Genomic DNA, 24,089 nt, shown 5'->3' with positions numbered 1-24,089 from the left:
AAGCTCTCGTCGCCCTGGCAACCGCCGCCTCCCGGTCGCATCCGGGGCGCCGAAGGGACACTTCCGGCGCCGCCCGTGCATCGCCGGGCGTAGGACGCCTGCGCGGACGTCGGGGTTGCTGGTGGAGCTGTTGTCGCGGGCCCAATGCGGGGTTGGAGCTGGTGGGTTAGCTTCTGGGCTTTCCTGCCCAGGGACCCGGCTGGCGCCGCGACTGTTAGTTCCCTGTCTCGTAGCCTCAGGTGTCCTTGATCCGTATGGGCTCCGAGGACCGGCCTCAACCTCGGACTTTCGCGGTGGAACTCGACTGAGGTTTCAGTACCAGCTCAGTAAGGGCGCCCATTCAAATAAGGTCGTAAGGACGGGGTGTTGTGTAAGCCCCAAAGTCCCAACACTGTGAAAAGGAAAGGTACTTTACAAGATTTGGTAGGCTGGCGCCCATTGGTCAAACGAAGGTGAGTCAGTTCACTTCAGTCGCTCAGTCGTGTCCGACTCTTTGTGACCCCATAAATTGCAGCATGCCGGGCCTCCCTGTCCATCACCAACTCGTGGAGTTCACTCAGTTCACATCCATCAAGTCGGTGATGCCATGCAGCCATCTCATCCTCTGTCGTCCGCTTCTCCTGCCCCCAATCGCTCCCAGCATCAGGGTTTTTCCAGTGAGTCAACTCTTCGCATCAGGTGGCCAAAGTATTGGAATTTCAGCTTTAGTATCATTCCTTCCAAAGAACACCCAGGGCTGATCTCCTCCGTAATGGACTGGTTGGATCTCCTTGCAGTCCAAGGGACTCTCAACAGTCTTCTCCAACATCACAGTTCAAAAGCATCAATTCTTCAGTGCTCAGCTTTCTTCACAGTCCAACTCTCACAACCATACATGACCACTGGAAAAACCATAGCCTTGACTAGACGGACCTTTGTTGGCAAAGTAATGTCTCTGTTTTTCAATATGCTATCTAGGTTGGTCATAACTTTCCTTCCAAGGAGTAAGCATCTTTTAATTTCATGGCTGCAGTCACCATCTGCAGTGATTTTGGAGCCCAAAAAAATAAAGTCTGACACTGTTTCCACTGTTTCCCTATTTCCCATGAAGTGATGGGACCAGATGCCATGATCTTTGTTTTCTGAATGTTGAGCTTTAAGCCAACTTGTTCACTCTCCTCTTTCACTTTCATCAAGAGGCTTTTTAGTTCCTCTTCACTTTCTGCCATAAGGGTGGTGTCATCTGCATATCTGAGGTTCTTGATATTTCTCCCGGCAATCTTGATTCCAGCTTGTGCTTTTTCCACCCCAGTGTTTCTCATGATGTACTCTGCATATAGGGTGACAATATACAGCCTTGACGTCCTCCTTTTCCTGTTTGGAACCAGTCTGTTGTTCCATGTCCGGTTCTAACTGTTGCTTCCTGACCTGCATATAGGTCTCTCAAAAGGCAGGTCAGGTACAGACACATTTTTCAGACCTTGCAAGCCTTTCTGTGTGCCTTTGGGGTTTGGAGACCCCTGGAGCAATTTCAGGGTAGGAGAGATTTTGTTAATTCTGTTTGTTTTAGAACTTGTAAACAACTTATTTAAGCGGTTTGAGACCCATGGACTGTAGCCTCCCAGGCTCCTCTGTCCATGGAATTCTCCAGGTAAGAATACTGGAGTGGGTAATTTTTCCCTTCTCCAGGGGATCTTCCCAACCCAGGGATCAAACCCAGGTCTCCCGCTTTGCAGTGAATTCTTTACCATCTGAGCCACCAGGGAAGCCCATTTAAGCTGTTATTGCAACCTAAAGGTACTTATAAAAATAATATGTGTACACTTGAAACTAACACAACACTGTGAATTGCTATACTTCAATGAAAAGAAAAGAATTTGTGTGAGCTTTGGCTATTACAGCATATAATAGCCATTGAGTCATAGCCTCCCATTTTTAAGTAACTGAAGTGTTGGTATTTTCTTGCTAAGGGTCAAATGTTCTGTATTCTTTTTCAACCCTATTTCTTTCTTCATTTCTTGTCCTTTCTGAACATTTGAAGAGTTACAGAACCACCACAATTTTAGACATAGGGCAGAAACTGCCATGGAATTATTTAGTCTCATCTATTTTTTATCTCTGGCTTTACCATATATGTGGAAACCACTGTTGATTTGTATAATCTAGTGTGTACTTTATACTTTGGGGCTTCCAGGTCGCCCAGTGCTAAAGAATTCACCAGCCAGTGAAGGAGAGTCAAGAGACTAGGTTCAATCCCTCCATTGGGGAGATACCCTGGAGTAGCAAATGGCAAACTGCTCCAGTATTCTTGCCTGGAACAAAACTCCACGGACAGAGGAACCTGGTGGGCTACAGTCCATAGGGTTGCAAACAGTGGGACACAACTGAGCACACACACACTGTGTGTACCTTCAGTTCAGTTCAGTCACTCAGTCATATCTGAGTTACTGCGACCCCATGGACTGCAGCACGCCAGGCTTCCCTTTTCATCACCAACTCCCGGACCTTACTCAAACTCATGTCTATCAAGTCAAGATGCCATCCAACCATCTCATCCTCTGTCATCCCCTTCTCCCGCCTCCAGTCTTTCCCAGCATCAGGGTCTTTTCCAGTGAGTCAGTTCTTCACATCAGGTGGTCAAAATATTGGAGCTTCAGCTTCAGCATCAGTTCAGTTCGGTTCAGTTGCTCAGTTCTGTCTGACTCTTTCAGACCCCATGAATTGCAGCATGCCAGGCCTCCCTGTCCATCACCAACTCCTGGAGTTCACTCAAACTCACGTCCATCGAGTCAGTGATGCCATCCAGCCATCTCATCCTCTGTCGTGCCCTTCTCCTCCTGCCCCCAATCCCTCCCAGCATCAGAGTCTTTTCCAGTGAGTCAACTCTTCGCATGAGGTGGCCAAAGTATTGGAATTTCAGCTTCAGCATCATTCCTTCCAAAGAAATCCCAGGACTGATCTCCTTTAGAATGGACCAGTTGGATCTCCTTGCAGTCCAAGGGACTCTCAACAGTCTTCTCCAACACCACAGTTCAAAAGCATCGATTCTTCAGCGCTCAGCTTTCTTCACAGTCCAATTCTCACATCCATACACGACTACTGGAAGAACCATAGCCTTGACTAGACGGATCTTAGTCGGCAAAGTAATATCTCTGCTTTTGAATATGCTATCTAGGTTGGTCATAACTTTCCTTCCAAGGAGTAAGCGTCTTTTAATTTCATGGCTGCAGTCACCATCTGCAGTGATGTTGGAGCCCCCCAAAATAAAGTCTGGCACTGTTTCCACTGTTTCCCCATCTAATTCCCATGAAGTGATGGGACCGGGTGCCATGATCTTCGTTTTCTGAATGTTGAGCTTTAAGCCAATTTTTTCATTCTTACACTTTCATCAAGAGGCTTTTTAGTTCCTCATCACTTTCTGCCATAAGGGTGGTGTCATCTGCATATCTGAGGTTATTGATATTTTTCCCAGCAATCTTGATTCCACCTTCTACTTCTTCCAGCCCAGCAGTTCTCATGATGTACTCTGCATATTAGTTAAATAAGCAGGGTGATAATATACAGCCTTGACGTACTCCTTTTCCTATTTGGAACCAGTCTGTTTTTCCATATCCAGTTCTAACTGTTGCTTCCTGACCTGCATACAGATTTCTCAAGAGGCAGGTCAGGTGGTCTGGTATTCCCATCTCTTTCAGAATTTTCCACAGTTTATTGTCATCCACACAGTCAAAGGCTTTGGCATAGTTAATAAAGCAGAAATAGATGTTTTTCTGGAACTCTCTTGCTTTTTCAGTGATCCAGTAGATGTTGGCAATTTGATCTCTGGTTCCTCTGCCTTTTCTAAAACCAGCTTGAACATCAGGAAGTTCATGGTTCACATACTGCTGAAGCCTGGCTTAGAGAATTTTGAGCATTACTTTACTATGAGATATGTGCAATTGTGCGGTAGTTTGAGCATTCTTTGGCATTGCCTTTCTTTGGGATTAGAATGAAAACTGACCTTTTCCAGTCCTGTGGCCACTGCTGAGTGTTCCAAATTTGCTGGCATATTGAGTGCAGCACTTGCACAGCATCATCTTTCAGGATTTGAAATAGCTCCACTGGAATTCCATCACCTCCACTAGCTTTGTTCATAGTGATCCTTTCTAAGGCCCATTTGACTTCACATTCCAGGATGTCTGGCTCTAGATGAATGATCATACCATCGTGATTATCTTGGTCCTGAAGATCTTTTTTGTACAGTTCTTATGTCTATTCTTGCCACCTCTTCTTTATATCTTCTTCTGTTAGATCCAGACCATTTCTGTCCTTTATTGAGCCCATCTTAGCATGAAATGTTCCCTTGGTATCTCTAATTTTCTTGAAGAGATCTCTAGTCTTTCCCATTCTGTTGTTTTCCTCTATTTCTTTGCATTGATCGCTAAGGAAGGCTTTCTTATCTCTCTTTGCTATTCTTTGGAACTCTGCATTCAGATGCCTATATCTTTCCTTTTCTCCTTTGCTTTTCACTCCTCTTCTTTTCACAGCTATTTGTAAGGCCTCCTCAGACAGCCATTTTGCTTTTTTGCATTTCTTTTCCATGGGGATGGTCTTGATCCCTGTCTCCTCTACAATGTCACAAACCTCCATCCATAGTTCATCAGACACTCTATCTATCAGATCTAGTCCCTTAAATCTATTTCTGACTTCCACTGTATAATCATAAGGGATTTGATTTAGGTCACACCTGAATGGTCTAGTGGTTTTCCCTACTTTCTTCAATTTAAGTCTGAATTTGGCAATAAGGAGTTCATGATCTGAGCCACAGTCAGCTCCCGGTCTTATTTCTGCTGACTGTATAGAGCTTCTCCATCTTTGGAGAATATAATCAATCATTTCAGTGTTGACCATCTGGTGATGTCCATGTGTAGAGTCTTCTCTTGTGTTGATGGAAGAGGGTGTTTGCTATGACGAGTGCATTTTCTTGGCAAAACTCTATTAGCCTTTTCCCTGCTTCATTCCGTATTCCAAGGCCAAGTTTGCCTGTTACTCCAGATGTTTCTTGACTTCCTACTTTTGCATTCCAGTCCCCTATAATGAAAATGACATTAGTCCTTCCAATTTATCTAATTTCCCCCACCTGAATTATTTCCCCATCCCCAGCAAATAATATTCAAATCCTTTGACCTGAGTCTGTTGTCTCACTCAGCATACTGGGAAATTGACAATAAATCCTAGTGCCTTTCCTGTCAGATCTAAACGGGAGCTAAAATCAAATCTTCCTTCAGTCTTAAATTGTTTTACTTTGGTGCCCACACTTTAAACGAGCCAATATACTTTTTTCATCCCAACATTCCTGTCTGTTTCCAAGGCCATTTTTATATATCCCATGATGTTCCTTTTGGCCAATTGTGCCTAGCCAAATGCACAAAACACATCTCCCTGAGAAATCCTTACTAAACTTAGTATATTCGTGTAATACATATTTGTTTTCAAATGTATGTGTATTTTTTCAGCACCAAATTACATCCCTATATGTTTTCTGGCACCTGATCACAGGCTTCCTATACTGGACTCAGGAAACAAAAATCAGTTTTCTAAGCCAGGGGGATTCTAATCAACTGGTTAAGTTTAAGGCATGTTTAGTTGAAGCTACTGATGGCCACATCCTTAACAATTTGTCTCTAAATACCTTTCCACAGTTCTTGTACATGAGCTCTCATTTATTCCCCCGTAATACCATTTCTTTGTGATATATTAATATAACTGATTGTTTGCTCAAATAAGTTTGGAAGATAGCACTTGCTGTATGTCAGATCCTTGCAAAAATGTTGACAAATAACATTATATGTTTCATATAATATTTATTGCCTTTGATGTGTTCATTTTTCATTTCTTCTTTTGACAGTTTAGCTTTTTGTTTTTTTGTTTCTGGATTTCTTTCCAGGTCTTTATTTTAATGCACCCTCATCATTATTTAATATGAGTTTATGTAATTCTGTTTTATTCCCTCTCCCACAATATTCTTGATCAAAACCTTTCTATTTAACCTGAACTTAAAATTTTAACTTTGAGAGCATGAGATTAAATTATAGGATGAGTCATGACATTGTTTCATTGACAAGAAAATGTTTCATTTTCAAAATAATTGTAATTCAGCTTAATTTAAGAAAATACATGAGCAAAGTTGATATAAGTCAAAAAAACATGACAATAGTATATAGATATTGATGTTTTTATTACAGTAAAGACAACATAAACCAAAAAAGAATGAATCATCTGTAATTTAAAGAACTACTTTCTTCTAAAAGTTATAAGCTTTAAAGCTGAAAAAAAAATTAATCAAATATGTAAGTGAAAAAAACAGGCTTATCATTAATATTTAAAAAAACATTAGATTATTTTGTTATAGCAATATTTATAAATATATAATTTTATTGATTGGATTCTAAAGTAAAACAAGTAAATTTAGAATTTGTTGTTCTTGGTAAATAGTTTAACACTTAACTCACAACTAAGTCTGTAGCTGTGTGTGTCTCTAACATCAGAATGAATTAAAAACGGCATGTAACAGCTCACTTAATCTGTGTTAACTATATTTAGATATATGTATTACAATCCCCTGATCACAGCTTCAACAATACCCTGGCAAAAATGAGAAAAAACAAAAAAGTGTTAGCGAGATAGTTCTAAATTATATTCATCTCAATTTAATTATATGAACTTTTATGTGTAAATACCCTCTACAAGTTACACTCTAAAGTAACAAGACTAGTTTATACTATATCAAGAAAAAAAAAATAGATCAAAAGTTTGCATTTTAAGTATGGTTATCTTACTAATACAAACATTTTAAAATTAAATGGTTCAATTAGTAAAGAAGTAAAAAAATTATGAAAACTTTTCTTCTATTTTCTACCAACGATTTCACAGTCATAGCTTACAGACACTAAAATTTGCACTTAACTAGGGACATTTATTTCCTTAGAAAAATGATACTGGTTCCCAGAAGATTCAGTAGCGTTCAAGCATTTGTAACGGCAGATTAGTAGCAGGAACGTTGGAGTATGCCGAAGTATTTACTACCCCAAATGCTCGTTATTTTCAGGTAAAACATTTGAGTAGTTTAACGATGTACTTGTCCATATTCATTTGCTTGCAGCTTCTCCAAAATGTCATCGAGTGACTAGTTGTTAAGGCCAAAACCACATATTTTTAGACATTAGAAAATGTAAACACACTTTCAGACACTTCAATACAGGTAAAAGAAAAATGTAAGTTCTCATTGGAACAAAAAGAGTGAAATTTTCTCACCAAAAATCTAATATGTCTAAAACTCAGATATTATGTTCTTTAGAGAGCAGGATATAAAGTGGTGGTCTTCAAGCATTTTTGTTCATATGCCCCCTAAAATAATTTTGACAAGTAATATCTTGTGCATATTTAAATTATATGAAAATTTTCATAACCTTTATGTAACAAAGTATGCAACTTTGCTGTATTATAATATTGATGCTTTAAAATAAAATTTAAGCCAATCTTTTCAATGTATCCTTTGTAATATTAATAACATACTGAATTATTACTACTATTGTTCTTCTAAAATAAAATATCTCCTTAAATTTGTATTTCCTTTCTGCTGCTTCCACAGAATTTTATTCTACTTGAATCTTGAAAATCTGTTCTTGAGCACTCTATTACACTTTCTGACATAAACTTTATACAGACAACAAGCACATACATGTTTACGTCTAGATTACCTTTAAATTAATTTTCTTTGACCAAAGGCTCTAATTTTTTTTAATCACCTTGGTTGAGTTATCATTACAACTATGATGGGCACACAGTTGATCCAAACAAGTAAATTACAAATTTTGAGATAAAATCGTTAAAAAATAAAAGGTAAATTTTAATTAGAAAAGTATCTCTTAATGGACTGAATTGGGAGAGATGTGTTTATGAAACCTTAATTTAAAAAACTGTTGAGGGACTTCCCTGCTGGTACAGTGGTTGAGAATCCACCACCAATGCAGGGCACATGGGTTTTGGTCCCCAGTCCGGGATTTTGCACATGCTGCAGAGCGACTAAGCCTGCCCACCACAACTATTGAGCCCACACTCTAGACCCTCCCAGCCACAACTGCTGAAGCCTGTGCACCCTAAAGCCCAGGCTCCCCGACAAGAGATGACACCGCAATGAGATGCCCGTGCACCACAAAGAAGAACAGCCCCCTCTCAATGCAACTAGAGACAGCCTGTGTGCAGCAACAAAGACTCAGGATGGCCAAAAATAAATAACTTAGAAAAAAAATTTTGAATTGTCCTTTTATTTGGCTCTCTGGAGATTTTACCTTTCCAAGAAATTCACCTTATTAAAATCCAGGGTAAGCAAGAGATATCCCTTTCTTGTGTAAAGTTAGGAGATTGGTGGCACTGAAGTGAAAGATGGGAAAAGAAACTGCCAGCTGACCCCAAGTTGCATTGTAAGCAGATCAGTGTACGGAAGTGAAGTATTTGGAAACAGATTCCTCTAAAATGCTCTGTGTCCCCTAACATCCCTTGAATGTCTCTGCAAGCTCCGAGGTAGCTCTGCTGAAACAGCGCTGAACCCTATGGTCCTTGCCCCCTTACCATGTCCTCTGCCTGCCTTTTGTCTGTGGAAAACGTCAGTCCAAGAATAAGCTTAATCAGAGAAGTGAGAAATTTGGAAACGAAAACAGTCAAAGACTAAATAATATAGTCATTAAGCACAGTCAGGGACCTTCAGTTCTTTCTCAAGGGTTATAATATTCTGAGCCATATCCTGTGAACTGTCTCATCGATACTAAAACACTAGGTGGAAGAAGTTAACTACCTGATGACGAGACTGTAGGCAAGACGGAAGGTGCCACAATTCAGAGAACTGGCCGCAAAGAAAAGAGAACAAATGGACCTCAGAAGAGAAGGTTAAGTGTACCTGAAACAGCCAAGATGATGCTGGTCAAACCACTGAGGACCAATCTGAAGATGACTGTTAGAGATTACTGTTCTGTTTCTGCATGTAGCCCTCCACGCCCTGTCTATAAAAACTCTCATCCCCTGACCACCCCAGTTGCTGGCATCTGAAATAAAGCAAACTTTCCTTTCCACCAACCTGGCTTGTTTACTGACTTTTGAGCAGCAAGCACACACTCTTTCGGTAACTATCACAGTTTGAATACTCCTCGAAGATCCCTGGGAACAGTGTTGTTAACTTCGTCTGGACTAAGAAAAAGTACTCTTCCTGAATTACTCCTTTGACTAAAGAACTGCTTTTGAAAGTTTCTGAGGTGGTACCATGTTACATTTTGAAACCTGCTCTTTGACAACCTGGCTAAACGAAGTGTACAACTGTGTATCATTTGAGTTATCACACTCCATTCATCAGCTGACTTGTCTTGTACATGTACAGATTCTGAGTAAGAAAGTCCTATTAAGGAATCAGGATGATAGCCCTGGTTAACTAGAGCTCAATTAGGAGCTTATATTGCTGTAGAAAAGCACTAGAAAAATAATTACACCGCTTTCACATGCAAATAAATATGGATGTAACATTCTCCTAAAATATTTAAAAAGAACTCTTAAAAACTCAAGGCTGTGTATTACTACTGTTCATCTTAAAACTTAATGAATAAGGTCCTTATCCTGTGACATGTCCTCAAATGTCCATTGTAAGACCTAGGTTGACTTCAAGCAGAAGCAGAAATCCTTCCAAAAAGGATATGTTTCGAGTTCAGTCTCTGCAGATATGAGTTGACCTTATCCTGGAATGCCAGCGTGGCTTCACAGGCACAAGCATCTTCTGTGGAGATGAGTCTTCGTGCTTCTTCAATGGCTGGAGGCAGTGACAGTACACAGAACATTACAGCTGATCAGAAATCATAGGAAATCAGGAAACTGACAATTCAATACTTTTATTTTTAAGACTTAAGCTACGTGAATTTTCTAGGAGATAAAAGGATGTAAGAGCACACAGAAAGAGGAGGAAAGACTATGGGATGTGTCAAAAAAGAAACAGAGATGTTGAGGAAAAGTTTACAATTGTCAAAGCTAGGTGATGGTTATATGAGAGTTCTGTTCTCAATGCTTTTGTGATGATCAGAAATTCTCCATGATACAAAGTCAAACTGTTTTAACACAATGTAGGGAGAAGCCAAGAATGCAGAGATAAAAAGACCATCTCCTTGTGATACTGTGTCTTCATTAAGAAATGAAAATGTTCACTACGGAGAACAGGGTGGAGGTTCCTTTAAAAACCAATGGCGGGAAGGACGCCTGGTGGAAAAGTAGAAACTTTCCATCCTGAAGACAGACCAAGAGGCAAGACTCAAAACTGTACTTCAGACTTGGAGACAGGAAAGCTCACTCCTGTCCAAGTGCATGGATGAGGCTTAAAGGGACCATCTTTACCTGAACATGTCTTCTTGTCTTCATTCAAAGTGTAGCCGGTGTCACAGTCGCAGTGATAAGAGGCACTGCCGTCATACACACAGATGTGTTGGCAATCATGAGAGCCCAGGGCACACTGGTTAAGAACTGGCCAGGATTGGGGCAGGAGAGAGAATATTCACAAATTACAATCGGAAACGACACAGACTTCTGGGAGAAAGAAGCTTTGGTTTGGTCCCAACGTGGGCACATATGAATCCTTCAGTCATCAGAGTCTCCCATGTTTCAGAAGGAGGGAGCCTCTTCCTGATCCCTCCCCCTTTCCTTGCTATTTCTTGCAAATATTTTGGGTTCTGCCTCTTTTTTTTCACTGTCCACAATCCTGGAGGGCTGCACTGCATCTTAATTCTATCCCAGAACTTACCTCTGGCCTTTCCATAACACCTCCAAGCTCTCCAGCTATATATAGATCATCTTCACCATTACCAAAAATAAATTATTAGGGACCTACTCACCCATGGAGTTAAATTTGATGCTGCACAAAAAAGACTGTATTGACCGAGGGCCTATCTCTGATGCTTAAAGTGGTACAGAAAACAATGGCCTGCGAGCTCATGCACACACAGAGAGAGAAAAATAATGATGATGATGGTGGTGCTGAGGATGTGTATGGTTGGATAAGAATGTATTTTTTACCTGTCACAAATACATCACAAGAAGCAAAGGTTTCCTGGGGAACATAGGTCCTTCTCGGCCATTACAGGAGTCAAACTCTTTGTTCCCCTCTAAATCTCCTCTTCAGTGTCATTCCATGCTTCCAAACTTTCCATGGCTCACTATTGTTGTTCAGTCACTCAGCTGTGTCTGACTCCTTGCAACCCCATGGACTGCAGCATGCCGGGCTTTCCTGTTCTTCACCATCTCCCAAAGCTTGCTCAAACTCATGTCCATTGAATCAGTGATGCCATCCGACCATCTCATCCTCTGTCGTCCCCTTTTCCTCCAGCCTTGAGTCTTTCCCAGCATCAGGGTCTTTTCCAATGAGTCAGTTCTTTGCATCAGGTAGCCCAAGTATTAGAGCTTCAGCCTCGGCATCAATCCTTCCAATGTATATTCGGGGTTGATTTTCTTAAAGTCCGCTTATTTTATCACTGTTTCCATTGTTTCCCCATCTCTTTGAAATGAAGTGATGGGTCCAGATGCCATGATCTAAGTTTTTTTGAATGTCGAATTTTAAGCCAGCTTTTTCACTCTCCTCTTTCACCTTCATCTATAGCTCACTACTGCCTATAAAAGAGCTTTTCATGGCACAGAAGGCCCTAGATAATCTAACCACAATGTCTTTCCAACTTTCACACTGATATTCCCTTCACTACTACAATTCAGATGTTTCCAGCAAAATGCCTACTAGCAGAGCATTTTTTTTTCCCTCAGCCCAGCTTAGCAGCAACTCCAGAGATAACAGGGGGACATGCCTCCAGCCCCCAGCCCCTGATCTGGGGCCCCACGGTTAATTTACTAGCTTTCCCACTGCCCAGCGAGGGGAAGGCAGGCCAGTAGATGGGCTCTGCCCCATGTTGTGCACCCCAGTTTTAGTATGGCATCCATTATTGCTGTAAAATATATAAATACTGATTTCCCACCACTCCATCTTTCTTTTTCTATCTCCTTTTGTTGTCATGTGCTTTGCACCATGAGAGAGTGTAGCTCAGTGTTTGAGAACTACGAACCACCAGATCAAGTGCTGGGGTTCAAATCCTGGCTCTGCTACTTATTAGCCAAGTGACCACCAGCAAGTTACTCAGTTGCTATGAGTAAATTTGCTGTAAGCAGTAAATGTGTGACTGTTGCTAAAATGCCTGGAACAGCTCATGGCACCCAGCAGACACTGAAGAATGTGGATGAACCGTTACCTGGAACTGCTGCCTTAACTGAAGTCTGTCTTAACAGAAAATCTCCTTTGATTTCTTTTTAATAAAGTGGTTCATTTTATTGCATAATATCTGTTAGTTTACTTGTAAATGTACTTTGTTTCCTTTTGCAGGTCTTCAGAGAAGAGCAGCCTTAAATCCTCTCCACCCAGAGGACTTAGTCCCACCCTTGTGACTTAGTCCCACCCACCTCAACAAATTGACACAAGCCCCTCCCCTTGCCCATGCCCCCTCCACTCCTCCAGTCCCAGCCCTTCAGCCACCCCCAGCCTCTTCTTAGTATGGACTCTCGCTACCAGTCGCTGCTTTCTTAAGGTACTGATTCGGGAGTAATCAAAATAGTGGCATTGGCATATATACACCACCATAGGTAAAACAGATAGCTAGTGGGGAGCTGCTATATAACACAGGGAGCCCAGATCAGCGCTCTGTGATGACTTAAAGGGGTGGGATGGAGGTGAGTGGGAGGGAGGCTCAAGAGGGAGGTGATATATGTATCCTTATGGTCGATTCACGTTGTTGTACAGCAGAAACTAACACAACATTGTAAAGCAATTATCCTCCAATGTTTAAAAAAAAAATGACGCTTTTTTGGTTTTGCACCCAACCTGTCGTAACTCAGAGGCAGAAGCTGATGTTTCCTTACATGCCCACACGGCTCAGCACAGTCCTGGGAACAAAATAGGGCTCCAGTACTGTTTTATTGATCTCATTCTTTTTTAAAGGGCGGATTGGTGATGTGCCACTTCCTTTAATCTCTCTTGAAAAGGTCACATATTACACCTCCTCACGGACGAGGAGAGTATACATAAAATCTAAAAAAAAAAAAAAAAGATACTGACTATGCCCAAATTAAACACCACCTTGAGAGCTAGGAATTTCTCAGAGGACTGCTTTTACATTATAAATGCCACTCTGTTCTCCCAGTGAGTTTAAATCAAATTAATGAGGATTAGCAGTTCTGGCACGGGCTCCCTTACCAAGTCATAAGCCTCAGATTCACCCAAGATTGATCATCTAGAAACTGTCAGGGAAGGACTTGCTTCAAACTTACTGGAAGATCTGTGTGGGTCTAATTCAGTCATTTACAAAGCCTCCTTCACTAAAAACGATCCAGCTTTAAGTCGAACACTACAGAAAAGTTCCAGGCCTAGTTTTAATTGGAAAAAGATCAGTTCAGCCTATCACACCAAATAGTTACTGTCCCACTGACTTCCTCCAAAGTTTCCTATTTGCTTTTCAGAGATATAAAATTTTCCTGGACCGTACATCCAATTAGCTTTTCTTATATCCCCCACTCCCTGCCCATTATCCAGTAATTTTCTGAAGTGAGCTATGTTTGCAAAACCTAGTGAGCTCATTGCCCCCCTAGCCGTGTGTGCCTTGGTCTGTAAGCACAGTAGAATGTCTGAAGTCCAATTGCTTACCTTACCTTTAAGAATCTCTCTCATGGTGAATTGAAAGTTAGTTTCACTGCAGTAGAAAAGGTCCCGTATGAAAGAATTTACTGAGTGGACCTTACCTGAACACGTCTTCTTATCTTCATTCAGAGTATAGCCCTCGTAGCACTCACAGTGGTGGGACCCGGCTCTGTCATTCACACAAATGTGCTGGCAGCCATGTGTGCCCAAAGCACACTGATCTTGAGCTGCCAAGTGGAAGTCCAGAAGAAAAGAAATTAAATGTGGAGAGGTCTTTTCTTACCCATATGTAGAAATCTTATTTGCAGCCAGCAATGCCAAAAAGGAGAACTTACTAGAAACCACTCAAAGCCATCAAAGAGTAATATTTGCCCTTACTAGAAATTATTTGAGTAAAACAAACTCCTACACACACAATACTTAGTCTTCTATTTTCCCCTACTCCTTTTCATAATCTATGCTGAGTTTATATTGTTGGTTTTTGGTTTTTGTTTGTTTGTTTGTTTGTTTGTCTGGCCTCACCATGTGGCATATGGGATCTTAGTTTCCTGACCAGGGATTGAACCCACAGCCACTGCATTGGAAGCATGGGGTCTTCACCACTGGACTGCCAGGGAAGCCCCCTATACTGAGCTTTTATAATCTAAGTATCTCATAAGTACTTTCTAAAGCGTTCCTTTTAGATTTGCTGTACTTATGCTGAATCAGAGGGGTTCTAACAGTTGTGGAACTAATTATACTAGATTCAGAAAGACACAGAATCCGCGTTTGAGGACGGTAGCTCAGTCCTCTCCTGTAATAAATGAGGAAATTGAGTCTAAAGGAGATCAACTGACTCAGAACAGCATCAGAACGGGGCAACAGGAAAGCCCCTGCCCCCACTTACCTGAACACGTCTTCTTATCTTCATTCAGAGTATAGCCCTCGTAGCACTCACAATGATAAGAGCCAGTTCTGTCGTTCACACAGATGTGTTCACAGCCATGAGTGTTACGAGCACACTTGTCAATAGCTATCAAAAGACAACCAGGACAAATGCCAGCACATGGAAAACATGGTGCTTACACCATATCACACACATCCATGCACACATACACACATATACATACACACACACACACAATGCTAATGAAATGGGTCAGTCTGACGCAAGAGGATGCCTACTGGACGGGAGGGCTGGAACTCGCTTCCTGATCTTGGTTCTTTCACTAAGAGACCCCATGACATGGGTAAGTCTTCTCCCTTCTTGGGGCAGTGGAGACAGATCTCAATTTCATTTTCTATAAAATGATCAGGTTGAGTTAAATGATCTCTTCAGTTTTCTTCCTCTCAACTATTTTCTAGGATCTAACAAAATGGGCCTAATTTGTACTCTTCATCGATAGTGTGTGAGTATTCATACAGCAGACGAGTAAGAACCTCCCTAAGTTTTCTTCCACTTCTAGATTCCATGAGCACCTAGGGTTACAGAGAGGTAAAAGTAGCTTGTATTTAATTAAATAAAATCCAGGAAAAATTCCAAAACCTCAAAAGACTAAGAGTTTTGTCCTTTTTCCCTACTAACCCTTCTCTCTAAAACAAGCCATAACTACTGTAATAGATTGTTTTAGGTATTATCTCACTTTCCTCCTCATGTACTTTTCAATGAAAGTTGTTGATAACAGTAAATCTGCCACAAGGCAGTTAGGAGAAAAGCATAAGGCCAGTCCAAAGTCTTGGGGAGTGAGTCCCCAAACGTGTGCCTGTCAGCCACTGTCCCTTAAGCAGGCCCCACCTGAACATGTCTTCTTATCAGCATTCAAGGAGTATCCTTGGCTGCATTCGCAGTGGTGCCTGCCTTCCCCATCACTGATACACACGTGCTGGCACTGATGTGTGCCCAGCGCACACGGGTCCAGAGCTGTGCAAAGGAAATTTACAACAGTCAGTGTCAACACATAAGAAGCATTTCAGATACTTCCTCTCTTGTCAAAAAAAAAAAAAAAAAATCACTCTGCACATTCCTCTCCAATTCCATCTTTAGTTCACTCTAAAAATTGACTATTTGTTTTCTGCCCTTGGCTTATTTCTGCCCCACTCTTAGTAATGTTTAAATTAGTAACTAGGAGTGTTACTAATTTAAAATCATAGATCGTGTGGTTGAGTTTCTCAAAGGAGAAAGGGATTTTTGAATTTGGAGCTGAAACCAAACAGTTACATGAACCAGGCAGTTCAGTGTTTTATCCAATGTATCCACCTGGACAGAGAAAAAGACTTTTGCTCTCCAACAGCAAGAAGAGACCAATACTGTACTTCCTGCAGTTCTACAAGCTAGTTGCCCTACTGCAACCAGAAGCCAGTTTCCAGGGTTTTATAGTGTGAGTCTAAACAGAATTCATCCCCAGGCATTCACTAGGCCTGGAACCCACTCACTCTTTGGGCAGCAATACATGTTTGAACGTGCAAATGGTGGAAAGCAATGCAGGTAACTGCCTTTTAAATATATGGTACGAGTTCCTGAGCCCAAATGTATCTGCACGTGACTCTCATATCTGCAAAGAGTCTAAACTCATATGTTGTATGAAAAGTGAAAAAGAAAGTGACAGTGTAGTCACTCAGTCATGTCTGACTCTTTGCAACCCCATGGACTATAGCCCACCAGGCTCCTCTGTCCATGGGATTCTCCAGGCAAGAACACTGGAGTGGGTGGCCATTCTCTTCTCCAGGGGATCTTCCCAACCCAAGGATCAAACCCAGGTTTCCTGCATTGCAGGCAGATTCTTTACCATCTGTGCCACCAGGAAAGCCCCAACTGCTATATACGAGTCGGTAAAAGAAAAAGAAGAACACAACACATTAGCTAAATGGCATCCTCATCTTTTGCTCCTGGAGCCATTTTTATGTCAAATTTTTCCAAAGTGACGTGTTTTGACAAAAGAATCATGAATTTGGTCATTTCTGAGAAACCAAGGAAGCCTGTTGGAGGAGGCTGACACCCCTGTGGCAGTTCACCCAGCCCCCACAGTTCTGGCAACAAGACAAGGCTAATATTTTTCCAAGAAGGGCCTTTTCATAGAATAATCTTTCCAGTCAGTTGACTACAACAGCTGCCCCTCAGTCTTTCTTTCCAAAGACAGGACATGATCCCCCCAGAACAAGCAGGTCTCTTGTACCAGGATGAAAAGGTGGCCACTCACCACTTGTTACTTTATGTCCTTCAAACCCTACCCCAGGTGCTAGCTTTGAGGCCAAACCTTGCCACAGAACAGCATCTTCATGGAAAAGTTCTCACCCACAAATACCGGGGGGGTTTCCTGGGAGAACGAAAGCTATTTTCTTTTGGGAAACCAATGACTGCCGACCTGATGCCACCAAAGCCAAGGACAGCTTGAGAAGACCCAGTGTCCTAAGGCAGGAAACACAAGAGGCCTCCTGCCAGGTCTGGCTGAGATGAGGTCAGAATTTGCTCCAAACTGAGACTTCATCTCCCATTTCCTGACAAACTGTTGATTACTGAGTTCCACTTTCATTTATGTATAAAGTCTCCTTGAAATTAACAACTGTAATTATTGGTTCACTTGCTTGTCTCAGCTCCAGCCCTAGACTTTTGCTTGATGGTAGGCAGGGATTACCTTTATCTTTGTATCATCAGTGATTGATAAACACATATTGAGAAAACAAATGCAGAATAAATTATATGGCAAAAGTTATCTACACTTTAAAATTCACCTGAACTAGAAATTTGTCCATACCTGCTTGGATAATTTTACAGAGTTTTGAAAGATTATCCCCAAATGATTTTAAAAAACGAATATAGACAGAAAGAAACAAAGGAAGATAGAAATTTTTTAAAGAAAAACAAAAAATAAATGTAAAAGTAAAAATTAAAAATTTCGAGTCCCACAGATTCAAAATTCTGATCAGTGACTAAAGATAAAGCTGAGCCTTGAATGGATTCATATTCATGGGTTTGACTGATTCATGCTAAAAATTCTAATTAAATCAGCATGTTCAGATTTAAACTCCATCCTAAAGGAAGAAAGGAGAGGGAGGACAGTAGGAGAATAATTAAAAACTTAAAACATTAAAATAAAGAACCAAAAAATAGCCTACATCTTGCTATCTCAAAAGTGAGCTGAAATCCTAGTCTCCATGGTTGTTAATCCCGTCCCTTCATAAGGAATAATCAGAGAATGAGCCGAATCTGAAAACTGGAGTATTTGCTAAGTATACACTCTGATGGACAGTTATGCTGGACAAGAAGCCAGCCAATCTTTCCAGGGACAGATGCAGCCCCTGTCTTCTGAGAAAAAAACAAGCAGAGTTCTGTTAAATCTAGAGACGGTAAAACTAAAGAAAATATCTGGAAAAAATGTGGTGGGCAGAGGGGAGAAGAGAGGTGTCTGGTTTTTTATTTGTATTTTTTTCTGACCCCATCAGGGAACAGCAGGATCATTTACCCTGGATATTTCCAGAACTTCACATTTCTAATGCAAACAGGAAGATTTTATGACCAAACCAACTTATATATAAGGCAGCTCTATATTCCTAAGCCAACAAAGTATGCTTAAGTTTAGAAGAAGAAAAAAAAAACATCACATACCAAAAAAACGTTGCTTATATTTAAGTTTTCCATAAAATTTCCACCAAATAAAAAAGAATAAATCTCTTTTTCTTCGGACACATGATGTCTGACTATAACATCTTTTCTAACTAGAAGCAAAGACTTACCACAAAAGGTCTCCTGGAATCTAGAGGAAAGTTTCTCAATGACCCCATAGGTCTCCACATAGAAAACGTGCTCGTCCAGGGGTTCACTGGCCATCATCTTGAGGGACTCCATGTGGGCCCGGTCCACGCCCACAGCGTACAACTCAATACCGGACGCCCGGGCCCGCTCCGCCACCTCGTTCACCTGGTCCTGGGGCCGCCCATCAGTCACGATGATGGCCACTTTGGGGATGTTGGAAGAGGGCCCTCGAGCTCCTGCCTCTACTGTGAAGGCTTCGTCCATCGCCGTCTGGATGGCCAGGCCTGACATGGTGCCCGTAGACAAGGGCGTGATCTGCGCCACAGCTCGTTTCAGAGACTGCTTATCCGAGTGGGTCTGGAGATGGAACTCGATCTTCACGGTGCTGGCGTAGTTCACCACTGCCACCCGCGTGTCCGCCGGCCCAATGTCCAGAGTGTCGATTATTTTCGAGACAAAGGTTTTCACTTTGGTAAACTCCAATGGCCGTACACTACGAGAACTATCAATGATGAACACCAAGTCCAAGGGCCTGCTCTTGCAAACACCTACAAAGAAGGGCATGGGGAACAATACATGGCTAATCGGTGAGCCGACCACAGTCAGAAGGGGAATGTTGTGACCTTGCCCCCAGATACCCCACTCCCTGTTGTCTTCCTCAAGACCACACTCCCTTTGCACGTTGAAAGCACTGAGGCCTTTCAGGATTCCCCAGTGAGAATTCACACAGAGGTGTGACATTTCCTCAAAGAGCTCCCCTATTTGAATGTCCTGAACTTTTCACTTGGAAAGTTTCATCCTTCTGCTTAAAGTTTTGTTCAAAGGTTCCTCTTGATGCCCAGGAATGAATGGACTCCAGGCCTCTCTTGGGCACCTTGGCCATCCCTGAACCCTGTCTGAACTGAACTCAGGGCAGCCTCAATGCCCCCTCCACTGCCTGCTGAAGCCTCACAGCCCTTCAGACAACGGCAGAGTGTGAGGCGAGGCACGCTGGTGCTCTCCTGGTGACTTCCTTCTTTTTCTCCACTTTCAAAGTGCTGAAAACTGCTCCAGAGCAGCTCTAAATTCTCCCTCCATCTGGTCATTCACTCATGTTTAGTGAACTCTGAGGTCCAAATAGCCCTGAGTTTAAACCTCGAAAAGAGAAAGAAGGGTGACCACTTCATCTGTCCACATTGAGGTCCATCTTCGTCAGCATGTCTTGTTTCAAGAAGCAGAGATTTTGACCTGGTATCTATCCTACTGCCCCCACCAAATTCTCTTAGTCATCTCTCTTTCATTTTTTCATTCTCCAAATATTTTTTTATGGTAAAGCGTCTGCCTGCAATGCAAGAGACCTGGGTTCGACCCCTGGGTTGGGAAGATGCCCTGGAGAAGGAAATGGCAACCCACTCCAGTACTCTTGCCTGGAAAATTCCATGGATTGAGAAGCTGGTAGGCTACAGTCCATGAGGTCGCAAAGAGTTGGACACAACTGAGCAACTTCACTTTCACTGTGTATTAAACCAAGGGGCTACAAAAATAATAATAATAATAAGCCAGATTACCTGCCCTCAAGGAACATGTATTGTTCCCACACAAAAGGACCTAGCACATTTTAGAGACACAATACAGTTTTGTTTTCAGCACATCCTTCTTATCCTTTCCCCCTCTAATCTCATTCTATACTCCTCCCTCTCCTAGCCACCCAAATCAAATCCAAGAGAGCAGCCATTCCTCCTTCTTTCCCAAAATACACACACACACACACACACACACACACACACACACACACACACACCCAAGCCCTGAATCAAAATGAGATCCTTTGGCATGAAATGTCACTCAGGGTTCTTTCCTTTCCTAATAGGAGGCTGGCTGGAAATTGATGAAACTCTAACAGAGCAATTTACTCAGTGTGTAAGGGGAAAAGGTGTAGGTATTTATTTATTCAAAATTAAATTCCTAGCTAAGCAGTTGATGACAGAAAAAGCCCTGTCTGCAATAGGAATTATGCCTCCATATAGTTTAAAAAAAAAAAAAAAACTGGTAAGTATCCTCTTGATTTTAGCCTGATTCCTAGAGGTATTAAGACAATAAATAAATCCTACTTTTAATAACACTTTAATATCACAGAATCTCAACCCAACAACCTTTCGAAGTTAGAGATGCAAGTGAGAGTTGCTTTTATACCCTGTACAGGGAGGTGTAGACTAGAAAGTGGTAGAATAGAGACTGGACTCCAGGTTTCCAGACTCCCAGCCCAAAGGGACTTTTCATTTCATGATTGCCTCTCTAAAGCAACATTTTCTGCCACCAAAATTAATATTATCTCAAGTACCTAGTAAATATCTTGCTTGGTGACGTTGAGCCATCAGTCTGAATATGCTACACGTCATGTATTTAGCTAAGTCAAAAGGAGTTAATTCTTTAAAAAAAAAAAAAACCTCCAGAATTTCATTTCATCCCTGATTACCATGCATTGAGAGCAAAGAAGAAAATCTTTCCAGGAGATGGATCTGGCTGTATTTGCATAATTTGAATAAAAGGAAAACTACATATGATATGAACCCCATATCTGACAGTGTTGTCTCTAACATCCAAATGGTGTCTTTACTCATGTTGAGGTTACGTTCTTGCAAGTAAATGTGCAGGATTCCTTTCCTTCTTCACTTGATTTTTCGCAGGGAATCATCTATGGGGGTTACAGGGGTGTAGCGGGCAGGATAAGATAATGCCCTCCCCTCACAGATGTCCATGACCTAATTCCCAGAACCTGTAAGTACATTTATTTACAAGGTAAATGAGACTCTGCAAGTGTGATTACGTTGAAGATTTGAGATGGGGTGGTTATCCTGGTGGATCCAATATAATTACAAAGGCTCCTAAAAGTTGAATAGGGAGGCAGAAGAGGAGATCTGGGAGATGACATGTGAGGACTCATCCTGCCTTTGATGGCTTTGAAAATGGAGGGAAAATGTCATGAGCCAAGGAATGAGGGTCACCTCTATATGGTGAAAAAGGCAAAGAAATGGATTCTCCTCTAAGATCTTTCCAAAAGGAAAGCAGCCCTGCTGATACCTTACTTTTAGTTCAGAGAGTCTAGTGTCAGACTTCTGTGACTTCTGATACAGAACTTGTAGACAGTAAATGTGTGCTGTTTTAAGCCACTAAATTCATGGTAGTTTATTACAGCAAGAATAGAAAATACAGCGGGCCTGGCAGGACGTTCTGTGAGCATCTGCTTACTTCCTGATTCAGACCCCCTTTACATTCATTGTTTTTGAATCTCACTCCCCTTTTCTAGATAACAGCACTTTGATTCTCAGAAATCAAGAAAATGAGAATCTGAATTTCCAAAAATGTTTCCTTACTCACAATAATTGTCAATTTCTGGGAATTCTGCTAGAAATAAAAGTCCATAGCAAAGCCTAGCAATTTCTGGATGCAAAAAGGAGAGAATTCGAAAAAGAGTGGAATGTGGTGCTTATTAAAGAATTATCATTTAATATTGGCTTTTATTTCAAGTAATAAAGGACCAGTGCTGCTCAGGGGAACATTGACCACCCCATGAGAAATCCTTCCTTCTCTCTCTAGTCTCTTCCCCAAGGAATGTGGATCAGGAGAGGTAAAATAACCTCTGGGAGAAAGACTTCTTCCCTATCCTCATTCTTGACCTGAAGCAACCCACTGGTCGGGCTGTATATAACCACTGTGAACCCTGGCAGTCCCTGTCTCTTGCCGTAGCAAATCCAGCCCACTGGAGCTGATGCAGGAAAGAATCCTTTGTGTTTTCCCTCTGCTGCTGCTGCTGCTAAGTCGCTTCAGTCGTGTCCAACTCTGTGCGACCCCATAGACGGCAGCCCACCAGGCTCCCCCACCCCTGGGATTCTCTAGGCAAGAATACTGGAGTGGGTTGCCATTTCCTTCTCCAGTGCATGAAACTGAAAAGTCAAAGTGAAGTCGCTCAGTCGTGTCCGACTCTTAGCAATCCCATGGACTGCAGCCTACCAGGCTCCTCCATCCATGGGATTTTCCAGGCAAGAGTACTGGAGTGGGGTGCCATTGCCTTCTCCTTTTCTTCCTCAACATTACTCAAAAGGTGCATTAGGGGTGGACAACACAAATCAACCTGGGGCATGAAGCATCACTGGCTGGATGAGACTAGACATCCAGATAATGGTTTGGTGCCGCCTCTCTTTAAAGCCAGACTTTAACAACTCTGATGCTGGACTTTTTGGTAATAAAGATAAAAAATCTTATGTAAACCACACTAAGAGCTTGGTGGCTTGAAGCAGTGGAAAGACCCACACTTGGGATATCTGAACCCCGAGCTTTATTCCTGGCTCTGACCCTGATTCGCTGGATTCTCACAACTTGACAAGGCTCAGCTACCCTGTATGTGCTGTCAGGGGCTGTGTTGGATCACCTTCCAACTCTGCTCTCTAGGAGGTTTCCTCTGCCCCAAGAATCAACAACTGACCCACAAGTGAATTGTGATTGTTCACCAAAGACCCAAAGTGTCCTGGATGTTTGAGCATGTAAGAGAGCACAGGTTGGGGTTGGGGCACAATCAGCCAGAGAACTGAAAGCAGAATTTCAGGGGAGGTTTACTAAGCTGAACAAGAGGTGGGGTCTGGGACAGAGAGCTGTGAGGCACCCATAGCTGCCCCATCCTCTCTGCCCAAGTCTCAGGGGGCAGTTGCTGGAGTCTGAGCTTCAGGAGAAGGGAAGTCTAGCCCTGGCTATGAGGGACCTTGGGCATCTCCCTTCCCTCCTCTGGACCTCAGTTTCCGCATAGGATTTATTCTGCAGAGGAGGGGATCTTTCTCCTGCACCACGTCTGGCTTAGGCTGGGGTGAAAGGAATACTTGGTGGGTGACCAAGGATTTTCCTTATTTGGCTCCAGATTCGCCTGCCCACCCATCCAGCCCGCCGGGCCCTGGTCCAGGATCTCCCTCGCTCCAGGCGAGTGTCCTTCCCTAGGACCCTTTCCTGTCTCTCTCGGTCTGGGATCCCTCTCCCGTTCCCGCCCAAGCCATGTACCTGCGCCGCGGACCCCGCCGGGCTGCCCGGTCCCGGAGTAGGGCACGCTGGCGGGGGCGCCCGGAGCCGGGCGGCGTCCGGGGCTGCCCCCTGGGCCGCGGGTCCCCAGCCTGCGTAAGCCCGGGCGGGCCATGGGGCTGGGGGCGGCGGGGAGTGGTGGCAGCAGCAGCAGAGGCCAGAGCAGGAGAAGCAGTCCCGGGAGGTGGCGCGGCATGGTGGGCTTCGCGCTGCTGCCCGTGTCCGTCGGCGGCTCGTCGCCCGGTGGCTGGTCGCCCGGTGGCTGGGTCAGTGGCGGGCGGGTGCTCGGAGCCCGGGCGGCCAATTTAAAGGTCCCGCGGCCGTGGGCCCCGCCCCTGCAGCCCTGAGCCCCGCCCCCGCAGCCTGGGGTCCTCCCTCCCCTCGGCCTAGGCCCCGCCCCTCGGCCTAGGCCCCGCCCGCGAACCTGTCCATGGCTGCGGGCCGCCTGGTCCAGGGCAGCGGGCCGCCTGGTCCAGGGCATGCCCGCGGCGGACCTGGAATGTCTGGGGCCCGTCGGCCAGCGGCGCGGTGCCCGACCCCGGCTCGCCGCCTCTCCGGTCTCGTCTGGGTGGGCTTGGCCCGCTGCCTCTTGGCCGGGTT

General features: G+C 43.2%; 1 protein-coding gene across 1 annotated transcript; it reads right to left on the bottom strand.

The window, feature by feature from the left end:
* Positions 1–7,084: 7,084 nt before the first annotated feature.
* MATN3 (matrilin 3) lies at positions 7,085–23,685 on the bottom strand. The gene is made up of 8 exons (XM_052648271.1): positions 23,472–23,685; positions 18,428–18,994; positions 15,492–15,617; positions 14,604–14,729; positions 13,819–13,944; positions 10,387–10,512; positions 9,701–9,811; positions 7,085–7,140 (listed from the first exon to the last, which is right to left on the bottom strand). Exons 1-8 carry the CDS (start codon positions 23,683–23,685, stop codon positions 7,085–7,087), a joined length of 1,452 nt encoding a protein of 483 aa, XP_052504231.1.
* Between the last annotated feature and the right edge of the window lie 404 nt (positions 23,686–24,089).

The sequence above is a fragment of the Budorcas taxicolor genome, chromosome 11 (assembly GCF_023091745.1).
Source record: "Budorcas taxicolor isolate Tak-1 chromosome 11, Takin1.1, whole genome shotgun sequence".
In the NCBI taxonomy this organism is placed as follows: Eukaryota; Metazoa; Chordata; class Mammalia; order Artiodactyla; family Bovidae; genus Budorcas; species Budorcas taxicolor.
The sequence above is the reverse complement of the archived record's forward strand: the minus strand, read 5'-3'. Positions and strand labels throughout refer to the sequence as shown.